The sequence below is a fragment of the Arachis duranensis genome, chromosome 2 (genome assembly GCF_000817695.3).
Source record: "Arachis duranensis cultivar V14167 chromosome 2, aradu.V14167.gnm2.J7QH, whole genome shotgun sequence".
NCBI classification, from domain to species: Eukaryota; Viridiplantae; Streptophyta; class Magnoliopsida; order Fabales; family Fabaceae; genus Arachis; species Arachis duranensis.
In genome coordinates, this window is record NC_029773.3 from 502,982 (window position 1) to 524,536 (window position 21,555).

Sequence of the window (21,555 nt, forward strand, 5' to 3'; positions counted from 1 at the left end):
ATATATAATAAGCATTGTCGTCTTTACTTTGTTGCATCCCTCAAAACAAGGATAATCTTTTTTAGCATGAATACATACATTATTATATTACTATGATTGGTGTCTATGGTCCAACTTCCAATGAAGATTTCCCAACTTTTTTATCATTATATGTCATTTTCATGTTGGTTCTTCTACCTCTAGGAGAGGCTGAGAGAGAGTACCCTTTACATTTTCAATGACTTGCTGATGAAAAGGATTCACTTTTTCACATATTTTTTGTTCCTATATATGAAGAATTTCATGAAACATGGGAGCAGGACAAACACAGAGTTTTGTGTCCCTATTGGGATGTGCATGTTGTAGATATATAAAGATGCAGATTTTACAGTCTTATTGTTTTTAGTATCTCTGCTTGAGTGGGAATTCTATTCATTTTTGGTGGGTATGAGAGATTTTGATGACTAAGTTTCAGGGTTTATTGAGATGGAGGGTGTAAAAGGGAGAGAATTTCAAATTTTTGGAACAGAAAGTTGAGTTTTTTTTTCCTTGGGAGAAAAGGCCTTTTAAGAGAGTCTACAAGCATGGCTGTGGTGAGTCCTATGAGTCCTGCTATGGCTACAACTCCACACCAGGTCTATCCCACGACGCCTCTTCGTGGAAGCGAGGTTCCATGGATCATGAGTGGCATGAGAGAAGCTGCAGAGGCATCTAGTCCAAATGTGGTTGATGACATTATCCATGTTGCTGTGGCAAAAGATGTGAAAGATAGCAGGTTGAATCTGATTTGGGCAATACAAAATTCTGGAGGAAAGAGGATTTGCATCCTTTATGTTCATGTGCCAGCAGCTACAATCCCCATAAGTAAGTTTACAACATTTGTATCATCCAATTTCTTGATCCTTTGTTTTCCTTAACCTCCTCATTTTGTTATATTGTGTTGAGAAATGAAGATGGTGTTTAACTTAACAATTTATTTGTCTCTAGTGGGTGCTAATTTTCCAGAAAGTGCAGCCGGAGAGCATCGAGTTCAAGAACATCGAGAAAATGAAGAGCAAGGCATGCGTAATATTCTGAATGACTATCTTCTTATCTGCCAAAAAATGGGGGTAAGTATTTTCAAATTTCTCTCATTGCATAGGCAGTATGATTTGTGAAACTCTTTGATCTTTGGCTAATTATGATACAGGTTAAGGCAAACAAACTTCATATTACTGACAAGGATTGCATTGAGAAAGGGATTGTAGAACTCATCTGCAAGCATAATATCAAGAAGCTTGTGATGGGAGCAGCTTCTGATAAGTACTATTCTAGGTAAGAAGAAGATTACTTGTAGTTGTAGTATTCTCCAATCTCTGTCAGCTATGGTGATGTTGATTTTAATGTTTTGATCGACCTCAAATTGCAGGAGAATGACAGATCTCAGGTCTAGGAAAGCCATTTATGTGAGAGAAAATGCTCCTGCTTATTGTCATATACAGTTCATCTGCAAAGGATACCTTATACACACAAGGTACAAGGGATGCAGTTTTGATTTGAACACTATGCTTAATGTTTACTCGTCTCAAAAAGCTTGTTTTGTATTTGATTTCTTTTGTGATTAGTAATTAATATGATTTGATTATCTTGGTACTTATGTAAGCAACTCATCAACTCAGGAATCTCAGTTTGGATGGAGGTAATGTAGAGGTCAGGTCTCCTTTGTCACCTCAAACGCCTAGCCGTTCGCCTTCACTTGGACAACAATTATATCGCCGAGTAAGATCTGTTAACGAAAGAAATGGAGGGAGAATGTCACTTGCTTCTCCAATCAGGTTTCTCATGCAACCAAACAGGTTTGGTAGAGAAGGAACTTCTAATGGCTCAGATGTACTGTCTAGGCCAGCAAGTCCTTTGGTTTCATCAACAAGTTCTGTTAATTTCATTAGTGAGCTAAGTGAGAATGCATCAGCCTTGAATTCGAGTAGTCCTAAAGCGATTCAAGCATCTTCTAGCAGGCTGGTATACAAATACTTTTATATCTTTCACAATTTTTTGTGATTGCTGTTGGATATGTGCTTGTTTCTCTTAAACTTCTTTTCAATTGATGAAGAATCTTTTTCGCTTTCCAGCTAGTTCGCATCAACGAATAGATTCTTTGAGCTTTAGGCTGATGTTTTGAATTTTTTCTTTATGGTTTGCTAGCAGGATAGTGAAATGGATGAGACTCTCTATGATCAACTCCAACAGGCCATGGCTGAAGCTGAGAATGCAAGGCAGGATGCTTATCAAGAGAGTATTAGGCGTGGGAATGCTGAAAGGAATGCCATTGAAGCGATTCGCAGGGTAACTTCCCTCTTTTGAGTGCTTCTTATTCATTATGCAATCTGTAAAATGTGCAGCATTTAAATTATTCTGCATTGTAAAGCATTGTATATCTAGTGTGCTAAAATTACAGTTTGATTCTCTGTCTAATCGCAATCGATGCTTGTAACACCTTTTGACAGGCTAAAGCAGCTGAAATGAAGTATGAAGAGGAGGTGAAATTGAGGAAAGAATTAGAGGAAGCAATAAAAAGAGAAAAGGAAGAAATAGATTGCATGAAAAGCCAAAGAGAGAAGCTTAATGAAGAACTCCAGCATGCCTTGCACAAGAATTCATTGCTAGAAAGTAAAATGGCATCAACTCAACTTATGCTAGAGGAGTTAGATCAGAAGAACAAATCTGCTATGGACACATTAGAAAAGTACAAGCAAGAGCGCGAGGATTTGCAAACGCAGCGCGATAATGCCTTAAAAGAAGCTGAGGACTTGAGGAGAGAAAAACAAGAAGAGGCCTCAACCTCACATGTATTTCAACTCTTCTCAGAATTTTCTTTTGCTGAGATTAAAGAAGCTACCAATAACTTCAGTCCATCCCAAAAGATTGGAGAAGGCGGATATGGAAGTATATATAAAGGTATCCTTCGCCAAACTGAGGTAGCTGTGAAAATGTTGAGCCCAGACAGCAAGCAAGGACCTAAAGAGTATCAACAGGAGGTAGGATAGCTCATGTTTTCTGTGATATTTTCAAAGTGAAAACTCACGTGCAGCTGTCTTCATGTAAAGTTGATAGTCATCTTTGTGCGAGTAGCCAACTAAATTGAAATGCTTAAATTGTTGTATGCCTAGAAACTAAACAAATTTAATAGTGAAACAATTGACCATACTTCTGGGTTTGTTTCAGGTTGAGGTACTAAGCAAGTTAAGGCATCCCAATCTGATCACACTAATAGGAACCTGCCCAGAATCTTGGACTCTTGTCTATGAGTATTTATCCAATGGAAGCCTAGAAGATCGTCTCAGCTGCGAAGATAACACGCCTCCATTATCATGGCAAACTAGAATTCGCATTGCTGCAGAAGTGTGCTCTACTCTAGTGTGTCTCCATTCTAATAGATCTCACAGCATAGTTCATGGTGATTTAAAACCAGCCAACATTCTCCTTGATGCTAACCTTGTTAGCAAGCTAAGTGACTTTGGAATCTCAAGATTACTATCGTGTCGCGAGGATTCTACTACACAGTTTTGGATAACTGATCCAAAGGGAACTTTTGCATATATGGACCCTGAATTCTTTGCTTCAGGGGAACTTACACCAAAGTCTGATGTTTATTCTTTTGGAATCATATTACTAAAACTATTGACTGGTAGACCAGCTGTGGGAATATCAAAGGTAGTTGAATCTGCTTTAGATGCTGGAAAGTTGAATTCTCTCTTGGATCCCTTGGCCGGAGACTGGCCATTAGCACTGGCCGAAAAGCTTGCTCGCTTGGCTTTGAGGTGTTGCGAAATGGAGCGAAAGAACCGGCCGGATCTTCATCTGGAAGTATGGAGAATACTTGAACCTATGAAGGCTCCTTTGAGTGGAGAAAACAGATTAGGACTTGGTTCTCAAGAGCTTTGCCAACCCCCTCCTTATTTCATTTGTCCAATTTTCAAGGTAACTTTTTCTTTCCATCATTTTTTAGTTGGTAAAACCTCACGTGCAGTTGATAGCTAAGAACTATTAACTTTAGAAATGATGTTTTTGGATCTCTTTGAACATTGAACACTTCATAAAGAATCTTATGCATCTAAAATTGACACCATTCTGCACTAGATCATACTAGCTTACATCTTATATTTGTTGTAATTAGTTTGATATATATGTGAATCATAGAGCCTTAGATAAAGAACATTTGTCTAAGAAATCTCTCCCTCATTAATCATTTATGTTGCTACTTCACAGGAAGTCATGAGAGATCCTCACATGGCAGCAGATGGTCATACTTATGAAGCCGAGGCCATACGAGGATGGCTGGACAGCGGCCGTGACACTTCGCCGGTGACAAATTCTAAGCTTGTAATGCACAATCTTGTTCCTAACCATGCTCTCCGCCATGCAATTCAAGACTGGCTTGAAAGCTGAAAGTATCTGAACAAGCTTTGTCAAGTTTACTCTGCTCATTTTTTGATTAAATTGTAAGGATCTATCTTGATCCTTATACCAAGTTTTTAGGGGAGGTTTTCTAAGGTAGAAACTCAAGTGCAGTTAATTTCATGTGAAGTTGATAGCTGAGAATCGTTAATTGATTTGACAAGTTTGACTAAATTATCATTTAACAGCTCTCAACTATCAACTTTATATGAAATTAACTTCACCTGAATTTTTACCTTTTTCTGATTGCATGTTCTTCTGTCAGCACTCTTTGGTGTTACATAACTCTACTTTTGTATAGTTTTGATATCAATCTAATTTCATTATGGTAAACAAATATGTAGCATATATTGCTACTTATATTAGCAGAACCATAATTTGTTAACTTTTTGTTAATATTGAAGCAAATAGCAACTATTTTGTCACACTTTTTTTTTGTGGCGAGATTTTATTACTACGAATTTGACTAATCCAACTCAATTTGTTAAGTGACTAAGAACAATATTTATCCTTATACTATGCTTTTAACAATTTCAAAGCTGCATTCAAAAGCTCCAAACGCCAAAGGAAGAAGCACTAATATGAGTGGAAAAGAAACAAAAGTGAGAAAAAGGCAAATCAGGTTGCAAGCTTTTGAGTATTGACGCATAGATCCACTATTTTGGTATTATAATAATATAAAACCACCATGAACAAAGCACCATCATTTTTGGTCGGAAAGGCACTTTCTAAATAGATTCTTATATATTAAAAATTTGAATTAAATTCTTATACTTAAAAAAAAAGAATTAATATAATTTAATAAAATTATAGATGATCCGTTAGTTATAACTCGATTTAAAAAAAATTATGGACTCAGAATTCAAACAAAGTCAAATAACCAGGTGCCAACTCCAAATCACCGCAAGAATCTCTTTACAAATATCTCTAAACAAATCTAAATTGTTCGCTAAAACACAATTACCGGATGATCGACTAAAACTCCTTAAAACGGCTACAAAAATATTGATAACTGTCCAAACATAACAATTTTATAAATTTAAGTAACTCACTAAATCACATGTACCTTATTCATTCTCAATATTACTTTACTATTTTACATTTTTTTAACTCGAGTATTGGAGTGCTTTTACAAAGTTTACTGTAGTCATTCCTTAAAGATTCGACGTATATTTCGCTCTAGGGGAATGCTAGGGGGACAATGACTTTGTTGAACAATGTGAACAACCACCAATCAAATAAAAACACACTACACCTTCAAATTAAACTTCTAAATTTTAATATTAAAATAACCATCCGTACACTAGTAAAATGAACATCCGATATATCTATTGTTTACATTGTTTAATATTTTCATTGTTTACCTATACTTTTCCTTCGCTCTATTAGAAGAGAAATAAATTTGAACATCGAAAAACGAGTTATACCTTGAAACCAATTACTCACACAGAACAATAGAGATTTTCTTTTTCTGCTGACACTGAAGTTAATGGGCTAAGGATTTCATTAGCCACCTTTTGATTTTTTATATGGAGAAGAGGAGGTAGTAATACAACAATGTGGAGAAGAGAGATATTTTACATATATATGGTGCTAGCAGAAAACGGACCCTCCGTTTTCAGTTTAAAAAAAAAATAAAAAAAGTTAAAATCACAATACGGACGGTCCGATTTGTAATTTCAAAAATAAAAAAAATTTAATGTTGAAATCGGACCGTCCGATTTCCATTTCAACAAATTAAAAAAAATAAAAAATACAAATCGGACCCTCCGATTTTGTGTTTATTTTATTCTTCAAGCAAATCGGACCCTCCGATTTGTGGTTTATTTTTTTATCAAACAAATCGGACCGTCCGATTTGAATAAAACACCATATAAAAAAAATACATAATTTTTCCATAACAATGTATTACACCTATATTTAGCCAATATAAAAAAAATTTAGCCTCTCATTAGCATATTGGGCTAAAGATTCCTATTCGGGCCCACCTATTATTCCGATTTCCAAGTGTGATCTCTGCCACGTGCCGGTTAATGCAATTTGTGATTAAAGTAATAAAACAGAGGTTATGATGCTGTCTTAACAGTACGGTACATACGGAACGCAATAACCGGTAGCCGGTAAAATGTACGCAACCTTTCCCCACGCGCGCTGTGTGAACTCGAAGCAAGTGGCAAGTGGAATGGACCACACAAATTGTAAAGGAAGCATAATTAATTATTTAATTACTGTATATTACTATTTACTAATATTCTATTCTTCCTCCACTAAAAATGAATTAGATGTTACAATTATTGTTTCTTGTTTGTCAACAACATATATGTTTGAAGATTGTGACAGTGGAAGTGAAAAGCTTCTATTCTTTATCTCAAATATTATCTATTCTTATAAAAAAATTCTTTAATAATTAATCCGAGTCTTTATCAAGTTGTTAAATGTTTTGTCACAAGTATTTGTTTATTAAAACTGTAAAACTTTAGAGAATAATATGATATGCTATTAAAATGAAATTTTAATGTGTAAAAAATGGAAATAATATTAAGTAAATTCAATAATAAGATATCATAACTAAATCTAGTGATCTATAGATATAGTGTAACTAATTTAGTTTAGGTTTAATTATTTTGTTAATCTTTATAATTTCACTAAATTTTTAATAAGGTCTTTATACTTCTTTTTAATTAGATTTTTATATTATTTTTAATTTTATAATTATATTTTTTATGTTAAAAAAATATTAAAATTAATAAAATATTTCTTTTAAAAAATATATAGTGAAAGATCTAGTTAGACAGATTAACTGAGTAATTAAATATTTAGTTTACTAAAGTAGATAGAGATAGAAGTGTTAGTAATAATGAATTAATGAGTTAGTTAGATTTGAGCCGTACAAGAAAAGCATAGCAGTTAATAACTAAGTCAATGTGTGAAGAAGTGAAGACTAACCACGCGCAGTCAACATTAACCACGCGCTCTATCTACTGCTTTGGACCTTCCTCACTCCTTTAGTCCCACAAACGACAAAAAACCATAAACTATATAACAAAGCAAACAAAAATTATTAGTAAATAAAATCATTAATTTATTATTTTACAAGATCCTTACGGATTTTTCTAATACACTAATAATAAAGATTAATATTAGAGGATCAACTGATTTTATCTTTTTAAGCAAGCAACCAGTAATATATTGTTAAATTGTTAGAATAAAAAAATTAAATTAATAATTAAAATTACTGACAAAAAATAATAATAAATTTAGTTAAAATAGAATATTCAAGTTTTTTATAAATACCAAATATATATTTCTATGTTATAGTTAATTAATAGTGAAAATTCAGGTGAAGTTGACTTCACATGAAGTTGATATTTAAGAGTTATTAAATAAAAATTTGATTAAATCAGTTAAATTATCTAACGACTTTTAAATATCAACTTCACATGAATTTTCAGGTTAATTGATAACTAATCTTTTGTTTTCTTATAATATTGCTGTAATCATAATTTAATCATATGATTAAAAAAAATATATAGATATAATAAGAGCACCGCCACTTTCAGGTCTCGTTTGGCCATTTCCTTTTTGTACCTTCCTCCTCCATTTTCTCTCCATTCTCCACTTTTCTTTTATTATTATTATTTTGGTATCTTTCTAACACCCTCTTTGGTTTTTCTGCTTAAAAAAGCTTTCCAATCTAGAATCTCTGAATTCTGAGTTTGAGTTCTCATCAGCATGGTTCTTCCACATGGTGTGTTCCTTCTCTTCATGCTCTCTTCTGCAACTTTGGCTTTGGCTGGAGACATAGTTCACCATGATGATGTTGCTCCAAGAAGACCTGGTTGTGAGAACAACTTTGTTCTGGTAACATTCAATCACTCTCACACACTCTTTGATTCATTCATGCCATCAATAATCACAGTATAGTGCCTTTTGATCTTGGACTTTGATGATGCTTCTGCTTGTGCTTGGAAACTCTTGCAAAAAATGGAGCTGATTTGGAAAAGGGGAAAAATGAAGAATGAAGAAAAATATTCTTTTTTTCTTTTTTAAGTTAATTTTTCAAGTGATGAAATTTATTAAAGTTGAGTGGAATTAGTTTTTCCTGGGGGGTTAAAAGTAGATATTTTGGTATTTGATTTGAGGTTTGAGTTTGGGAAGATGAACTTTTTCTGCCTAATTGAAACTCTCTTGAGCTTAAGAAAAAAAAAAATTGAAATGATCAGAAAACACTAATAATATTAACTGAAATGATGCTGATGAACTTGCTTGTTGCATATAATGTTTCTTTTTTTCTTATTACCTTGTTATCGTCGCATAGATGATGCTTTTGATTGTTCTAGCTTACTTTGGAAAGTGTGATTATTTCATTTTATTTTTATAACAAAGATATGCATGATATCTTTGATTCCATTGTTATTTCCCTATCTTTTTCTTCCCATGAATTTCATCATGCCAAGTTACTAAAAGTTAGCATCTTTGGCACTTGTAGTTGTTTCAGGTGTACTTATTTTCTAGATACATCTCAAATACCATTTTTTTTAAAAATTAATTTTATATATATATATCTCATTCTCCCAGTGCTTTTAGCCTTTATTTGTTCCAAACCTCCTTTATATTTTTTATGATTTTTTTCATCTTCAAGAAAGGGAAGGTTATGAAACTGTTGAGTTAACAATCCTAACCTTTCTTTTCTTTTCTGCTCTTCTTTTTATTTTTATTTTTTTAATTTATTTAAAAGAAGGAAAAAACAACTGTCAAGTTAATTTGAAAACTTGTGGTTTTGGTCTCCCAAATCTAGTTTACACAAGTTGAATTTTATGATTGAAGTTTATCTAAACTCCTCAAAGTCTAGGTGAAGTCTCAAGTGAGATTACCTTGGTGTACAGCTAGATATACTTGTTTATGGTTTTTTGCTTTAACAGCATTGACCAATTTCTTGTCTCTGTTAGGTCAAAGTCCCCACTTGGATTGATGGTGTTGAAAACAGTGAGTATGTAGGTGTTGGTGCAAGATTCGGCCCTACTTTGGAGTCAAAAGAGAAACGTGCCAACCACACTAGAGTTGTCATGGCTGACCCTCCTGATTGTTGTTCCAAGCCTAAGAATAAGGTATTTGTCCTAATTTTGAGCTATGGAAACTTGCCAAGTGAAATTTCACCTGCATGTGAAACACAATTGTCTGTAGTGAAAAATCTAATTTATTTTTGGAATGTAATCTTCATTTCTTTGCACTATTGTTAGCTCACTAGCGAGATCATTGTGGTGCAACGAGGAAAATGTAGTTTCACAACCAAGGCAAATATAGCTGAGGAAGCTGGTGCTTCAGCCATCCTCATTATAAATTATAGGACAGGTAATTCTGTGCATTCTTTTAGTCCAAGTCGGTTTTGTTTTTCATTTCTCTAAAAGTTATTTTACTCCTACAAGTGATCTTGGAGATCATAGTTGAAGATAGTGCTAGATAATTTTTAGATAAATAAGATTTTGCAGTAAGCAGTTGCAATTAGTATTCCTTCACCTTTCTTTTACTTTCTGTATAAATAAGAATTTAGTTTATGTTTGTTTTAACTTTTAAGCAACTATTGTGTGTCCATGCTGTACAGAACTTTTCAAGATGGTTTGTGAAGAGAATGAAACCGATGTTGATATTGGTATACCCGCTGTCATGCTTCCACAATATGCTGGATTAAACATAGAAAAACATATAAAAAACAACTCCACAGGTATGTTTTTCTTTATACACTCCTCTTATTTGATTGTTAGTTAGACAGTGTTTCTTTGGCATAGGAAAATATTATTTTCAAAATGAGTACTTTATATTTCGATCCATGTATGTGCTTCTTATTGGTCTGCTTGGACTGCTAGAGAAGCAGCTATTGAGCAAGAGAAGCTTTTAAAGGTTATTGCCTTTTTCATGCTTATAGAGTGAAGAAAGAAAGATTACACAGATGATGAGGACAACATATCCTCGTTGGCAACAATGACACTTAAAAGTTGCTGAAAAGGAGAACTCATCAAAACAATAAATCCCATGTTATATACTATCTATGATTAGGCTCTCTAAAGAAGTAGTTTTATTCTCTTTCAACATTGACCAATTTTTCATTTCTTTATAAATGAATATTTCTCCTAATATTTGGAAATTCATTATCCTAGGTTCTAATATAAGGATTTACATGCAGGATGCTTCGGATGAATACCTTAGCACACAGAATGTTGGTTCAAGTGGTTATGTGGAAATCAGTACCGTGGCTGCAATTTTATTTGTTGTGATCGCTTCTTGTTTCCTGGTTATGCTTTACAAGTTAATGTCATTCTGGTTTGTTGAAGTTCTGGTGGTTCTATTCTGCATTGGGGGAGTAGAGGTGAGTTATTCTTCTTCCAGGCATGGTTCTTGTTGATTCAAGTTCATCTTGATCCATGTAGCCACCTCTAACCGAAAGGACAAGGCTTGGTTCTTGTTGTTTTGAATTTCATTTTGATTCATGTAACCAATCCTACCTTAAGGGACAAGGCTTAGTTATCGTTGTTTAACCATCTTTACACCAATAGTTACTTAGAGCTAATTCATAATGTACAGTTGATTTCGTTGTTTTATAGCTGCTTAATCTATATATCTTTTATGTGCTTTCAGGGACTGCAAACTTGTTTGGTGGCTCTTTTATCATGGTTAGTTTTTTTCTCCTTATTTCCTATATAGTTTTTTTAATGAACATTTGCCATCAAAGACATACTGAATGAAGGTGTTTAGCTGGGACCCTTTTTTGATGAATCATTTGCAAACATTTCTTTCATTATAAATTTATGGTTGACCTGTTATGTTATAGTCTTGTGCCTTTTAATAATGAATATTTTCATCATCTATAAAAAGAAGCATGAAGTCCTTTGTATGAAAAGCTAAGGAACTTAATTTCAAAGAACCATAGATTGAATTTAATATAGCTACTGGTGAATATTGCTCAAACATGAATATTACATTATTTTCATGTAAGGCCTTTTTTCTTTTTAGGGTAAAGTACTAAATTAGTCCCCTACGTTTGGCCATAATCCTGTTTTTGTCCTCAAGATTTAAAGTGTCCTATTTGAATCCAAAAAAGTTTCATTTAGCTTCAATGTAGTCCCACCATAAGGTCAAAATTAAATAATTAACGAAATGTCCTACATGACAGCAATACAAAAACAAGGTCGATAATCTGCAAAATAAGTATAAGCTCCAGAGGTACAAAATCAATTGTGGATACATCAATATATTTATCTATCATTCTCTTTAGTTCTATAGAAAATATTTTATTTAAATTGTTAGAAAAATAATAAATAAATGTATTAATGCATCCACAGTTGATTTTGTGCCTCTGGAATTTGTACTTATTCTCCAGATTATCGACCTTGTTCTTGTACTGCTGTCATGTAGAACATTTCGTTAATTATTTAACTTTGACCTCACGGTCGAACTACATTGAAGCTAAATGAAACTTTTTTGGATTCAAATAAGACACAACTTTAAGGATTAAAACAGGATTACGCCCAAACATAGGGGACTAATTTAGTACTTTACCCTTCTTTTTACTTTAATGCTATCTTGGATAAATTGATGTTATTAGAGAAGATATTACTTCAGCTCAAGGCTTCTAGCAGTGCAGAGTGCATGATTTATTCTATTGGAACTTGGAATTGACAGCAAAATGTTTATAGTTTCAGATGGTTCCAACATGCTGCACAAACATTTGTGAAAATTCCCTTCTTTGGAGCCGTCTCATATCTGACATTTGCCGTTACCCCCTTTTGCATAGTGTTCGCTGTGATATGGGCAGTTTATCGTCGTGCTTCGTTTGCTTGGATCGGTCAAGACATCCTTGTAAGATTAACTTACTACTTTCACCCCTTTTTTACCATACCAATGTCTTCTACTGTTTATTATTTGGCCTGAGCTACCTAGCATATCTTAGTAAAACTATAAAATGTTCATGAACTAGAACAGAATCTGTTACTTCTCATATGAGTGTAATATGATACTCATTGCATTTATTTTGAGAATGTTCTTGGTCACTGAAATAGGATATAGCCACTACTAGTTTTCGTATCCATGTTACTTGTAGTTTCAGGTTCATGTTGATGTTGTCTATTTTCTCTTATCCTGTTTTATTTTTCATGATATTAGTTCTCTGTTAATGTTGATTCAAATAGAAATTGATTTTCTTCTGTTAGGAGTTCTTATTAGTTTTGCACTTCCTTCTTTAAGCCTAAAGCTTCGAATTAAACTTTCAAGATAGAAATGAGTGAATTGATCAAATATTTACCTCTTCAGCCACCTTCCTGTGATGCAGGGTATCACACTGATAATTACAGTTCTTCAGATTGTACGGATACCGAATCTCAAGGTAACATTTCGTTGTCAAATTCTTCATTATCTATGATGTAATATTGTTGGCTTTTTCTTTTGGGATACTACTGAACTATTATTAACATACCACTTTTCTTCTTTCCTCCTTTTCTCTGTATCAGGTTGGAACTGTTCTTCTCAGCTGCGCCTTCCTATACGACATCTTTTGGGTGTTCGTTTCTAAACGGTGGTTCCATGAGAGCGTCATGATAGTGGTGAGTGTTCTAAAGAAATGCTTTCCCTTTCTTTACAAAGCTTGAGTTCAGCCTAAAAGATTATTCTTATCTCAACTTTAAATTATTGCAACATATTTTATTCTATACAGGTAGCTCGAGGTGATAAGAGTGGAGAAGATGGTATCCCAATGCTACTAAAGATACCACGTTTGTTCGATCCTTGGGGTGGTTACAGCATCATCGGTTTTGGGGACATTATCTTACCAGGGCTTCTAGTAGCATTTTCACTAAGGTTTAAATGGAATTCATTAATAGATAACATAGTATGCCCTATAAGTTAACAGATTGAGACTTCAGAGAATATTTAGTATCATATTTTACAGTTAATGGATGATTATTCTATTGATATCTTTACAGGTATGATTGGTTGGCAAAGAAGAGCCTTCGCGCTGGGTACTTCTTGTGGGCAATGACTGCCTATGGCTTAGGTATATGCTTGATCTGATGCTAGCTCATTGATAAGATCTTTCAACAGAGATAATGGTATTTGGATTATTACATAGTAAGGAAAATTGTTTGAAGTTGAGTATTATTTCTGTTGCAATGTATTAAGACATAATAAGTTGGTATGTGCAGTGTTTAATCTATAATTTATAAGCGAGGTATATTAATAATTATGCAATTTCTTAGCACCTTGATTTAATTAGATCAAGAACTACATTTGTCTTCCTTATGTTCTTATCTTTGCCTGCAGAGATGATTTTACATAATCCTTGACTTTTGGTCGTTTTGGTCCGCAGGTCTCCTCATCACATACGTGGCTTTGAACTTGATGGATGGACATGGCCAACCAGCTTTGCTTTATATAGTTCCCTTCACACTTGGTAAGTAAAATTATTTGTTTCAGGTCAGTTATTAACATTCAAGTACAAATGCTCATTATATCAAGCAGGTATATGATGGTTACTTTGCTCATTTGCTGTTGCAAAGTTTCATCTTTCACTATCAGTTCTTGTTTGGATTTACAGTAAGAAAATAGTTAAATACTTGAATTCGTCACAGTATGGACCGGTATTGCTGCTGTTAGTGCTGTGCTAGTACCAAATTCATGTGGACAAATAAGTGAAATGCTTTTATAGTAGTACAGTTCTAGATAGACCACAATAATGTGGACTGGTCCATGTATCTGACATTTAGTTAGGTAACCAAATTGATTGCTATTGCTTTGTCAACTCGATCAACATAACAAACGGTTACAGCATAGCATGTGACAATCCGGGTCCGGTTTCCAAAACCTAACTTCTTGAATCATAAATGCAGGAACCTTTCTGTCATTGGGAAAGAAGAGAGGTGAACTCAAGATTTTATGGACAAGGGGGGAACCAGAGAGACCTTGCCCTCACATGCAAGAAGAGGATCAACAATCACTTAACCAGCATTGATCCCTCTCATCAGATTTGTATCTTAGGTCTATTAGTACATAGGAGAGTGATAACAACTGATAGGAGATTTATGTTACATTTTGTAACTTCTCTTTGTAACAAAAATTACAACCAAAATATATACTATTAGAGATGTCAACCAACTATTTTAATGGTGTATGCATGGAAATGTGGAACTGTATGATGTAAGATTATTATATATCTAGGTGGTTAATGCCTTAGCCATGAATCAAGGTGGCATGCATGGACTTCTTCAATCAAAAGGAGGGAAGACATGGTAAAGGATGATAACACTAAGAGGCTCTACCATTTCTACTTTAGCAATAATTTTGTATATTATTATTACTATTATGCATAACAAGTTTGATTTACATATAATGGTTTTTCATATAGATGATGTGTTTGATATGGGATGAAAATGTTTCATATGAAGCTATTCCATGAAATATTTTCCCTTCAATTTGTTTGTTTAGTTGCATATTTTAATGCACAATCTTCTCAATGAACATTACAATGAGCATGTAACTAATTTAAAAATCATGGGGTGTAACTTTATTGTTATATTGATGTGAACAAGCTTGAAACTTACAACTAAAGGTCATAACAACATTCAATTAAAATCAATCCCACACATAAATGGGGACACCTTGTTCTTGCCACAGAGAAGGAGAAAAAATTTGTATTCCATACAACAAAAATGGTAGCATACAAACAAGGAAATTTTTTTCCATTATTTGTTACCTAAAAGTACAAGGGACTGGCCCCAGAGAATTAAATGGCACCAGGGTCAAGCACCAAAAATGAACTGTAAAGAATAGACTAAAACAAAAACAAGGTTGGGGAAAAAGAAAAAGAAAAACCACTGACATGCAACACTTTCTTTTTTGGTGCTTGTCAGAATCTCTCAAAATTGTTCTAGCCATATCAGCCATCTGAGGTGCACTTGAAAGGATTCATTTCCATTCTGAGTCCAGTCCTGAAAATAAGACATATTTCCTCAGTTATGAACAACAGCACTATCAATGGTTTGAAATAGTTCAAATTTTTAGAGCATATGTTCAGAAAAATACAAGGAAGCAATCAGTTTCACTAGTCTTGGTTACCAAATTCTTTAACATATGTAAGTTCCTTTAATATTTGTCTCACAAGTGAGAAAGCAAGCATCTATCTACCTGTAGCCGAATATCTATCCTCAGATTAATAAAGGGCATTATAAACTAGAAAATCAAATTGTAGAAAAATTTTAACATAATTTTAGAAAATAGCAGAACAAAAGAAAATAAATTTTGAACCCCATCATGAACACTAATACACCAAAATGCAGATGGTGCAGGAAGACACAAGTGAAGAAAGGCCAGCTTTTGAAAGGAGAAGTTGAATGGGAAATTGGACCATGCAGCAAATTCCTAGTGGTGCTAAATAAATAATGAAAAAAAAATCAGATGTAAATTAAAAAAAGGGATTTTCGCACTCATAAGTAATATAAGTGCAACTAGAAAAGCACACTATAGGTAAGGGAAAATATTGAGACGCATTAGGAGAAAGCGTACATGCATGTCGCCTTAGATAACCATTCCCATTGGTAGCAGAAAACGTTGATGTCCTCTCTCTCCCGGATGTTAAAAAATCTTGCATCCTCTCTGTCCAGTCAGAATTTATTCTGCGAGCAAAATCTGCCACCTCCCTGCATCATCAAAGGTTACCAGGCACATGAGCTGGGAGAAAACATGCATCTTCGGAAACATACTAGCATAATCACCACACAAAAATCTTTTACTCAAAATGAGCCAGGGGAAACATGGAAGGAAAACGGGATGTTGAAAACATAGCCACTACTACTAAGGCTTAGCTCAAGTGGTGCTCAAGTCAAATGGAAAAAAAAAGGAAGAAACATGAGGGTACAGTTCAATAATTCTGGTGTCTTTTCCTCTAAAAGAAAAGCAAGTCACCTGTAACTGAAACTATGCTAAAAGAGTAAAGGTAATGTAAGAACACAAATGTACCTGTCAATTTTTTCCCTAATTGCAGGCTCAATCCCATCATCATCCAAATCTCCATCATCAAAGTCAATCTTAGGAGAAAAGGTGCCATCCTCTTCGTACAGTAAATTTGATGTCTCGCCAATTATATTTCCATCAGAACTTTGGTCACCGGTATCATGCCCATTTAACTCCTATTACAAGGAAAAAGGCAGTAACCACTTAGCATTTTGGTAACAAAACAAAAGATTTTTCAACTGAAATAAAAAATAACACCAAATGAATGGACTAAACAGCATACAGACAGAAAATTCACAACCACCTTCTTATCCAGTGCAGTATTGTCCTTCAAAGAAGAGTTCTTCTGTTGGTCTTTTTTCTTCCGGTTCTTCTTTTTACTCTTTGAAGTTTTAACCGCCTTTGCATCTGTGACAAAATTAATCACCAGCAGTTTGGAACAAATATAATGGTAAATACAGAACCATTAAGTAAAAACAGTGACAAGAAAAGCTCACTTACCTCTATCATTTCCATTAATGAAAGTTAAAAGGTCATCAACTGAACGTTCATCTACACGCTCTTCTTCAATTTCGACATTCTGAAACATGTATAGGGCCAACCTTTATTAAAGTCAAAACTAATATACAGTTTAAGATACACAAAACAACTCAACAAAATATCTGCACCAGTTCTAGCTCAGTGAAAAGTGAAAACTCTACCAGCACACAACTCTGTTCCATGTAACACACATGCACACACACACACACACGCACGCACGCATACACACACACACACAGAGACAGACACAACTGCAACGGTTGCTGTACACCATTGGCAACAGCAATCTACACAGTTCTCATCAAGAAGCAGATCATTTTTTAGCAGAGATGGTTCTCGACAAGGTATATAGCCTCCAAAATGAAATGATCTAAAATCTGATCCTTGCCGCTCTTTACCCTTCTAATTAAACCAAGTTAAATTTCAACACAAGGTAAGTGCAACCCTGCATTTTCCGTTCTTTAAGCTTGATGGGCTCTTCCGTGAGGGGGGTGTTAAGATTATAAAACCCTTCATTTACCTTTAGATAACAATTTAAAAACTTTTAAAAGGCACGGTTCTTAAAACAATAAACCAGAATTACCCATTCAAGGAATATGGACTACAATCAACAATGGGATATATAAAATCTAATGAAAACAAAGTAAGAGACAATTTGGTGGCACCTTTAACCTTTCACGCTCTTTTAGTTCTTTCCTCTTTTTTGCATATAAACGATTCAAAAGTCTGATCCTTGGGTCATCAGTTATGTTTTTCAAGGGCTCCAACTTCTCTTCCTGCACCAAGAGAATGTATAAGAAATGAAAATTGAAAATCAAAGAAGACATAATCGGCATATAGAGTTCTCACAAGCACCAGACACCTCTGTAAGATCATCAGGCAGATGAAATATTTCACGTATCTCCTCCGGTGTTCTTCCTTCAATTTTTCGAGCAAGTGCACGACTGATGAGATCAACCAATGGCCTTAACTGAAGGCTGTCTGCAGCAGACACCAACTCACAAAGCCTATTTGTGCCCATCCTAACGAACTTCTCGTCATGAGATTTCCGTTCCTATGTAACATGAATAATCCAAAAGTCAAATAACCTTTGACATTCATTATTCATATTAGAATTGGTTTTGTAGCATATAAGTATATAATAACAAGGTAATTGCATTAAAGAAAGCAGTAATACCTTGTTTGAGCGGCCTGGTACTTGATGAAAGCGACAATAATCAAGAATTAAGCTCAACGTAGAAGGGGTGACTTGTTGAGGAAGAGATATTGCAGAATTCTTTGATGAACCCATGCCTTTTGTTATTATTTCTTGACATATCAGTGGGCAAAACATTGCAATTTCTTGTTCGACTTGTTGGATTGAACCATCAGAAGTCTGAAGCCAAATATATGACTTCATCATCTGTGAATGCAAATAAACAGCAGAAGGCTCTGAGTTTCACTTTAAACAATCACGGAAAGCAATTTCTCAGGTTAAACTATACCGGTTTAATAGATATTGGAATATGAACATTCTACACTAACTTAATTCGGGGATCCTGAGAAGTAAAACATAGATCACAAGCTTAATCTTCATTAATTTCAAAATCTGTGTTTCTGACTTTTGAGACAAGAAGGGAATTCAATTTTGCAAGGGAACGACATTAACCATATAAATGGCACGGAATGTGTCCTGGTCCACAAGAAAACTAGACCTATTTAACTTATTTAAATGAAGGAATAAAGTAAAATATGAAACATTTTGTGAATACGGTCAAAGGATTAATTTAAGCAATACCACCAAACGCAAAAAAGGAAGCAAACAAGCAATACAACAAAAATGAAATTTCTACTTTAAAAATAAAAAGAAATCAATTATACACATAATTATCATACCTCAGGTTTAATAACGGCCATGTCAATTTCTGACATCTTGAAAGGATTTGAAAAGCAAAATACAAGGATTCTAGAAGTTTCTTGTCTTTTTGGTGCACTGCAAAATTAATTTTCAAGCCCAAGCAACCACATGATGTCCAGCTTCAGAGAACAACTGCAATCAGGACTATTATTACTCCAGCAACATTGTTCAAATACACATGGTCTATGAGAGAATTTTCAGAGCTACACAACTCTCAGTATGACAATACTTCAACCAGTATGCAAAATAGGTGTTAGCTTGCCAAAGAGCAGAATGAAGAATGAATTTGGACCTCTCAAATTCAAATTAAAAGCTGCAAAGGTAAAGAAAATAAATCAATATGCAAAGCATATGCAAGGGCGGTAATTGTAAATTTGCAAATAAGCACAACAACAAAATTAATGATGGCCAAAATGCAAGCATATTGTACAACTACAACTATTTTGGCAACCAAGTGGGGGTTCCATTAAATTGTCTCCAACTTAATGTACTGCTAATTTATGCAAAAGAAAATTGTCTCTGCATTCCCTATGTACAGACACATCAAACGCACACGGTTTCTTTGTAAAAGAAAATTCAGACAAAACTAAAAGTTATTAGTTCATTAAATACTATATTATGCGTTATATATATATGCTCTCACCGGAAATATTATTGGAACTTCCATTCCTGTGGGAAAAAGTAAAAAATAAATATCAATTGAAATGCCTCGAACATCATTTGCTAATGTACTATCAAGGCACTTCCGAGGGCCCAAGGCTGAATAAGTTATGTTGCGCAATCCCACAAAATTTGCAAAAGCAACCTCCTAATTAAAGTTTCTACTTCCCCAAATCTCACTAGCAAACTAGCCCTAAATTTACTTTAACAATTGGCTATTACTTTCCTTAAGAATTCTAACAATAGTAGATTAAAAGCACGTTTTTTTCTTTTCCACCTTCTCCTTAACCATATTTTACTCATACTCAAATAACAAACAAGATTCAATTCATACAAGGCATTATCTGATTAAAATCACACCCTAATGATCAAAACTAATAAAAAGAAAAAAAAATATGAAAACTACTAAAATCACTCATACACATATTGCCACAGTTTATTTCTGAAGCCAAAACCAGTTGAGAACTTTATCATTTCTATGGCCTCGTATCTACCACACAGATTTCCAACTAGCTAAACAACAAAACAAAAAACAATAGATAATAATAAAGCATGGTAGCACAAAAATTAATTAGCATACATGGAGAAATAAAAACGAGATTTTGAATAGAGCCTACAATTCATCAACTCAAACAAACACAAAACAAATGAACCATTCAAGTGTAACAATCAAATCGATGGGGGTTTATCCATTTAAACGAAACGCGTACCTGTTAAAACCCAAAGATGGAGATGTTTCAGAGTAGTAACAAAAAAACCGAAATTTGATGCAGATAAAAGAGGAAATGGAAGGTGGAAGATTTTTCTGTGACGGAAAAATTTTCACTTTCGAGTAGTTTTGTTTGTGCAGTTGGTGTTTGTTTTCTGTGTGTCAAAGTGAAAATGGTGAATAGAGGATGATACAATGCGAAGGGTGTTCGCTAAAACGACGTCGTATAATACCGAAACCCGATTAGGTTTGGTTTTTCATTTTTTGGTCCTAAGGCCCAATAAGTTAGCAAGGATTTAGGGCTTGACCAAAACCAGATACAATTCACCTTTGTTTTAGGCCCAAATCTATTTATAAATTCTTTGATCTTGGTTGTGAACAAAAACAAAAAGGGATCTTGTTTATTGTCTCTATTTTTATTTTTGTTTATATATAAGTTTTCGATATTTTTGTTTTCATGATTTTTTAAAGAGAGAATTGATATATTGTGAAAACAAAAAATTCATGTTTTTGTTGTAAAATAAATAAAATATATATAAAATAAAGATGTATAAATAGAAGACTCTATTATTAATATAATTAACTCAATAATTATTGCATTTATTTATTGTTACTATCTCAATATAATAAAAATGGTTAATATTGCTATTAATATTATATGTAAAGAGTAATAGAAAATAGAATTTAAAATACTTATAAAATAAAAGAAGAGAAAGAATTGTAATAGTAATATAAGGAGAAGGGTATTTGATTGCAACATAAAAGAGAATCGATCTCTTATTATTTGGTTGTATGTAGTAAGAGAAAAGAAACTAAATACTTTATAATAAAAAAGAGAGAGAGGGAATATATTAGCTTTTTTATTGCTGTGTGTTTATTCAGATGGATGCTACTCCTATTTATACACACAAATGGTCATCACTTTTCAACCTTCATTAAATCCATTCTCTCTTGAGAATGATTCATTCAATATTGAGAAGGTGAGTCTACGTGGTCATCCATATCACAACACTCCCCCTTGGATGACCATTTAGGGTTATTGCCTCATTAAAACCTTACTAAAGAAAACTCTGTGGGAAAAACCTTAGTGAAGGAAAAAGAGTACAATATCCTTTGTGATGGGGACTGCCTCATTAAAAACCTTGTCAAGAAAAACCCAATGGGAAAAAAACTGACCAAGGAAAAAAGAGTACAGTCTCCCCCTCTTGCCGACATCATTTAACGTCTCGAAATCGGCGCATCCCAATCTCATGTACCAATCTTTCAAAAGAGGATTTTGGGAGTGACTTTGTAAATAAATCTGCCAGATTGTCACTTGAACGGATCTGTTGGACATCAA

At 33.9% G+C, this 21,555-nt stretch overlaps 2 protein-coding genes and 1 pseudogene across 5 annotated transcripts; 2 read left to right on the forward strand and 1 right to left on the reverse strand.

The window, feature by feature from the left end:
• LOC107472426 (U-box domain-containing protein 33) lies at nt 1-4,720 on the forward strand. 4 transcript variants are annotated; one of them, XM_021134653.2, is made up of 9 exons: nt 1-843; nt 985-1,088; nt 1,169-1,293; nt 1,388-1,492; nt 1,638-1,980; nt 2,164-2,304; nt 2,466-2,996; nt 3,184-3,939; nt 4,228-4,720. In XM_021134653.2, exons 1-9 carry the CDS (start codon nt 564-566, stop codon nt 4,405-4,407), a joined length of 2,565 nt encoding a protein of 854 aa, XP_020990312.1. In that variant the 5' UTR covers nt 1-563; the 3' UTR covers nt 4,408-4,720. The 4 variants fall into 4 exon arrangements, with proteins under 4 accessions (XP_020990312.1, XP_020990313.1, XP_015947443.1 ...); XM_021134654.2 differs by having other exon boundaries at nt 994-1,088; XM_016091957.3 differs by having other exon boundaries at nt 3-843; nt 967-1,088; nt 4,228-4,718.
• A 3,295-nt stretch (nt 4,721-8,015) lies between these two features.
• LOC107472444 (signal peptide peptidase-like 4) lies at nt 8,016-14,805 on the forward strand (annotated as a pseudogene).
• A 275-nt stretch (nt 14,806-15,080) lies between these two features.
• LOC107472450 (SKP1-like protein 21) lies at nt 15,081-20,378 on the reverse strand. The gene is made up of 10 exons (XM_016091980.3): nt 20,218-20,378; nt 18,826-19,160; nt 18,128-18,352; nt 17,813-18,004; nt 17,616-17,726; nt 16,912-16,990; nt 16,715-16,818; nt 16,417-16,586; nt 15,964-16,097; nt 15,081-15,389 (listed from the first exon to the last, which is right to left on the reverse strand). Coding segments are annotated over exons 2-10 (1,053 nt in total). The 5' UTR covers nt 18,862-19,160; nt 20,218-20,378; the 3' UTR covers nt 15,081-15,387.
• Between the last annotated feature and the right edge of the window lie 1,177 nt (nt 20,379-21,555).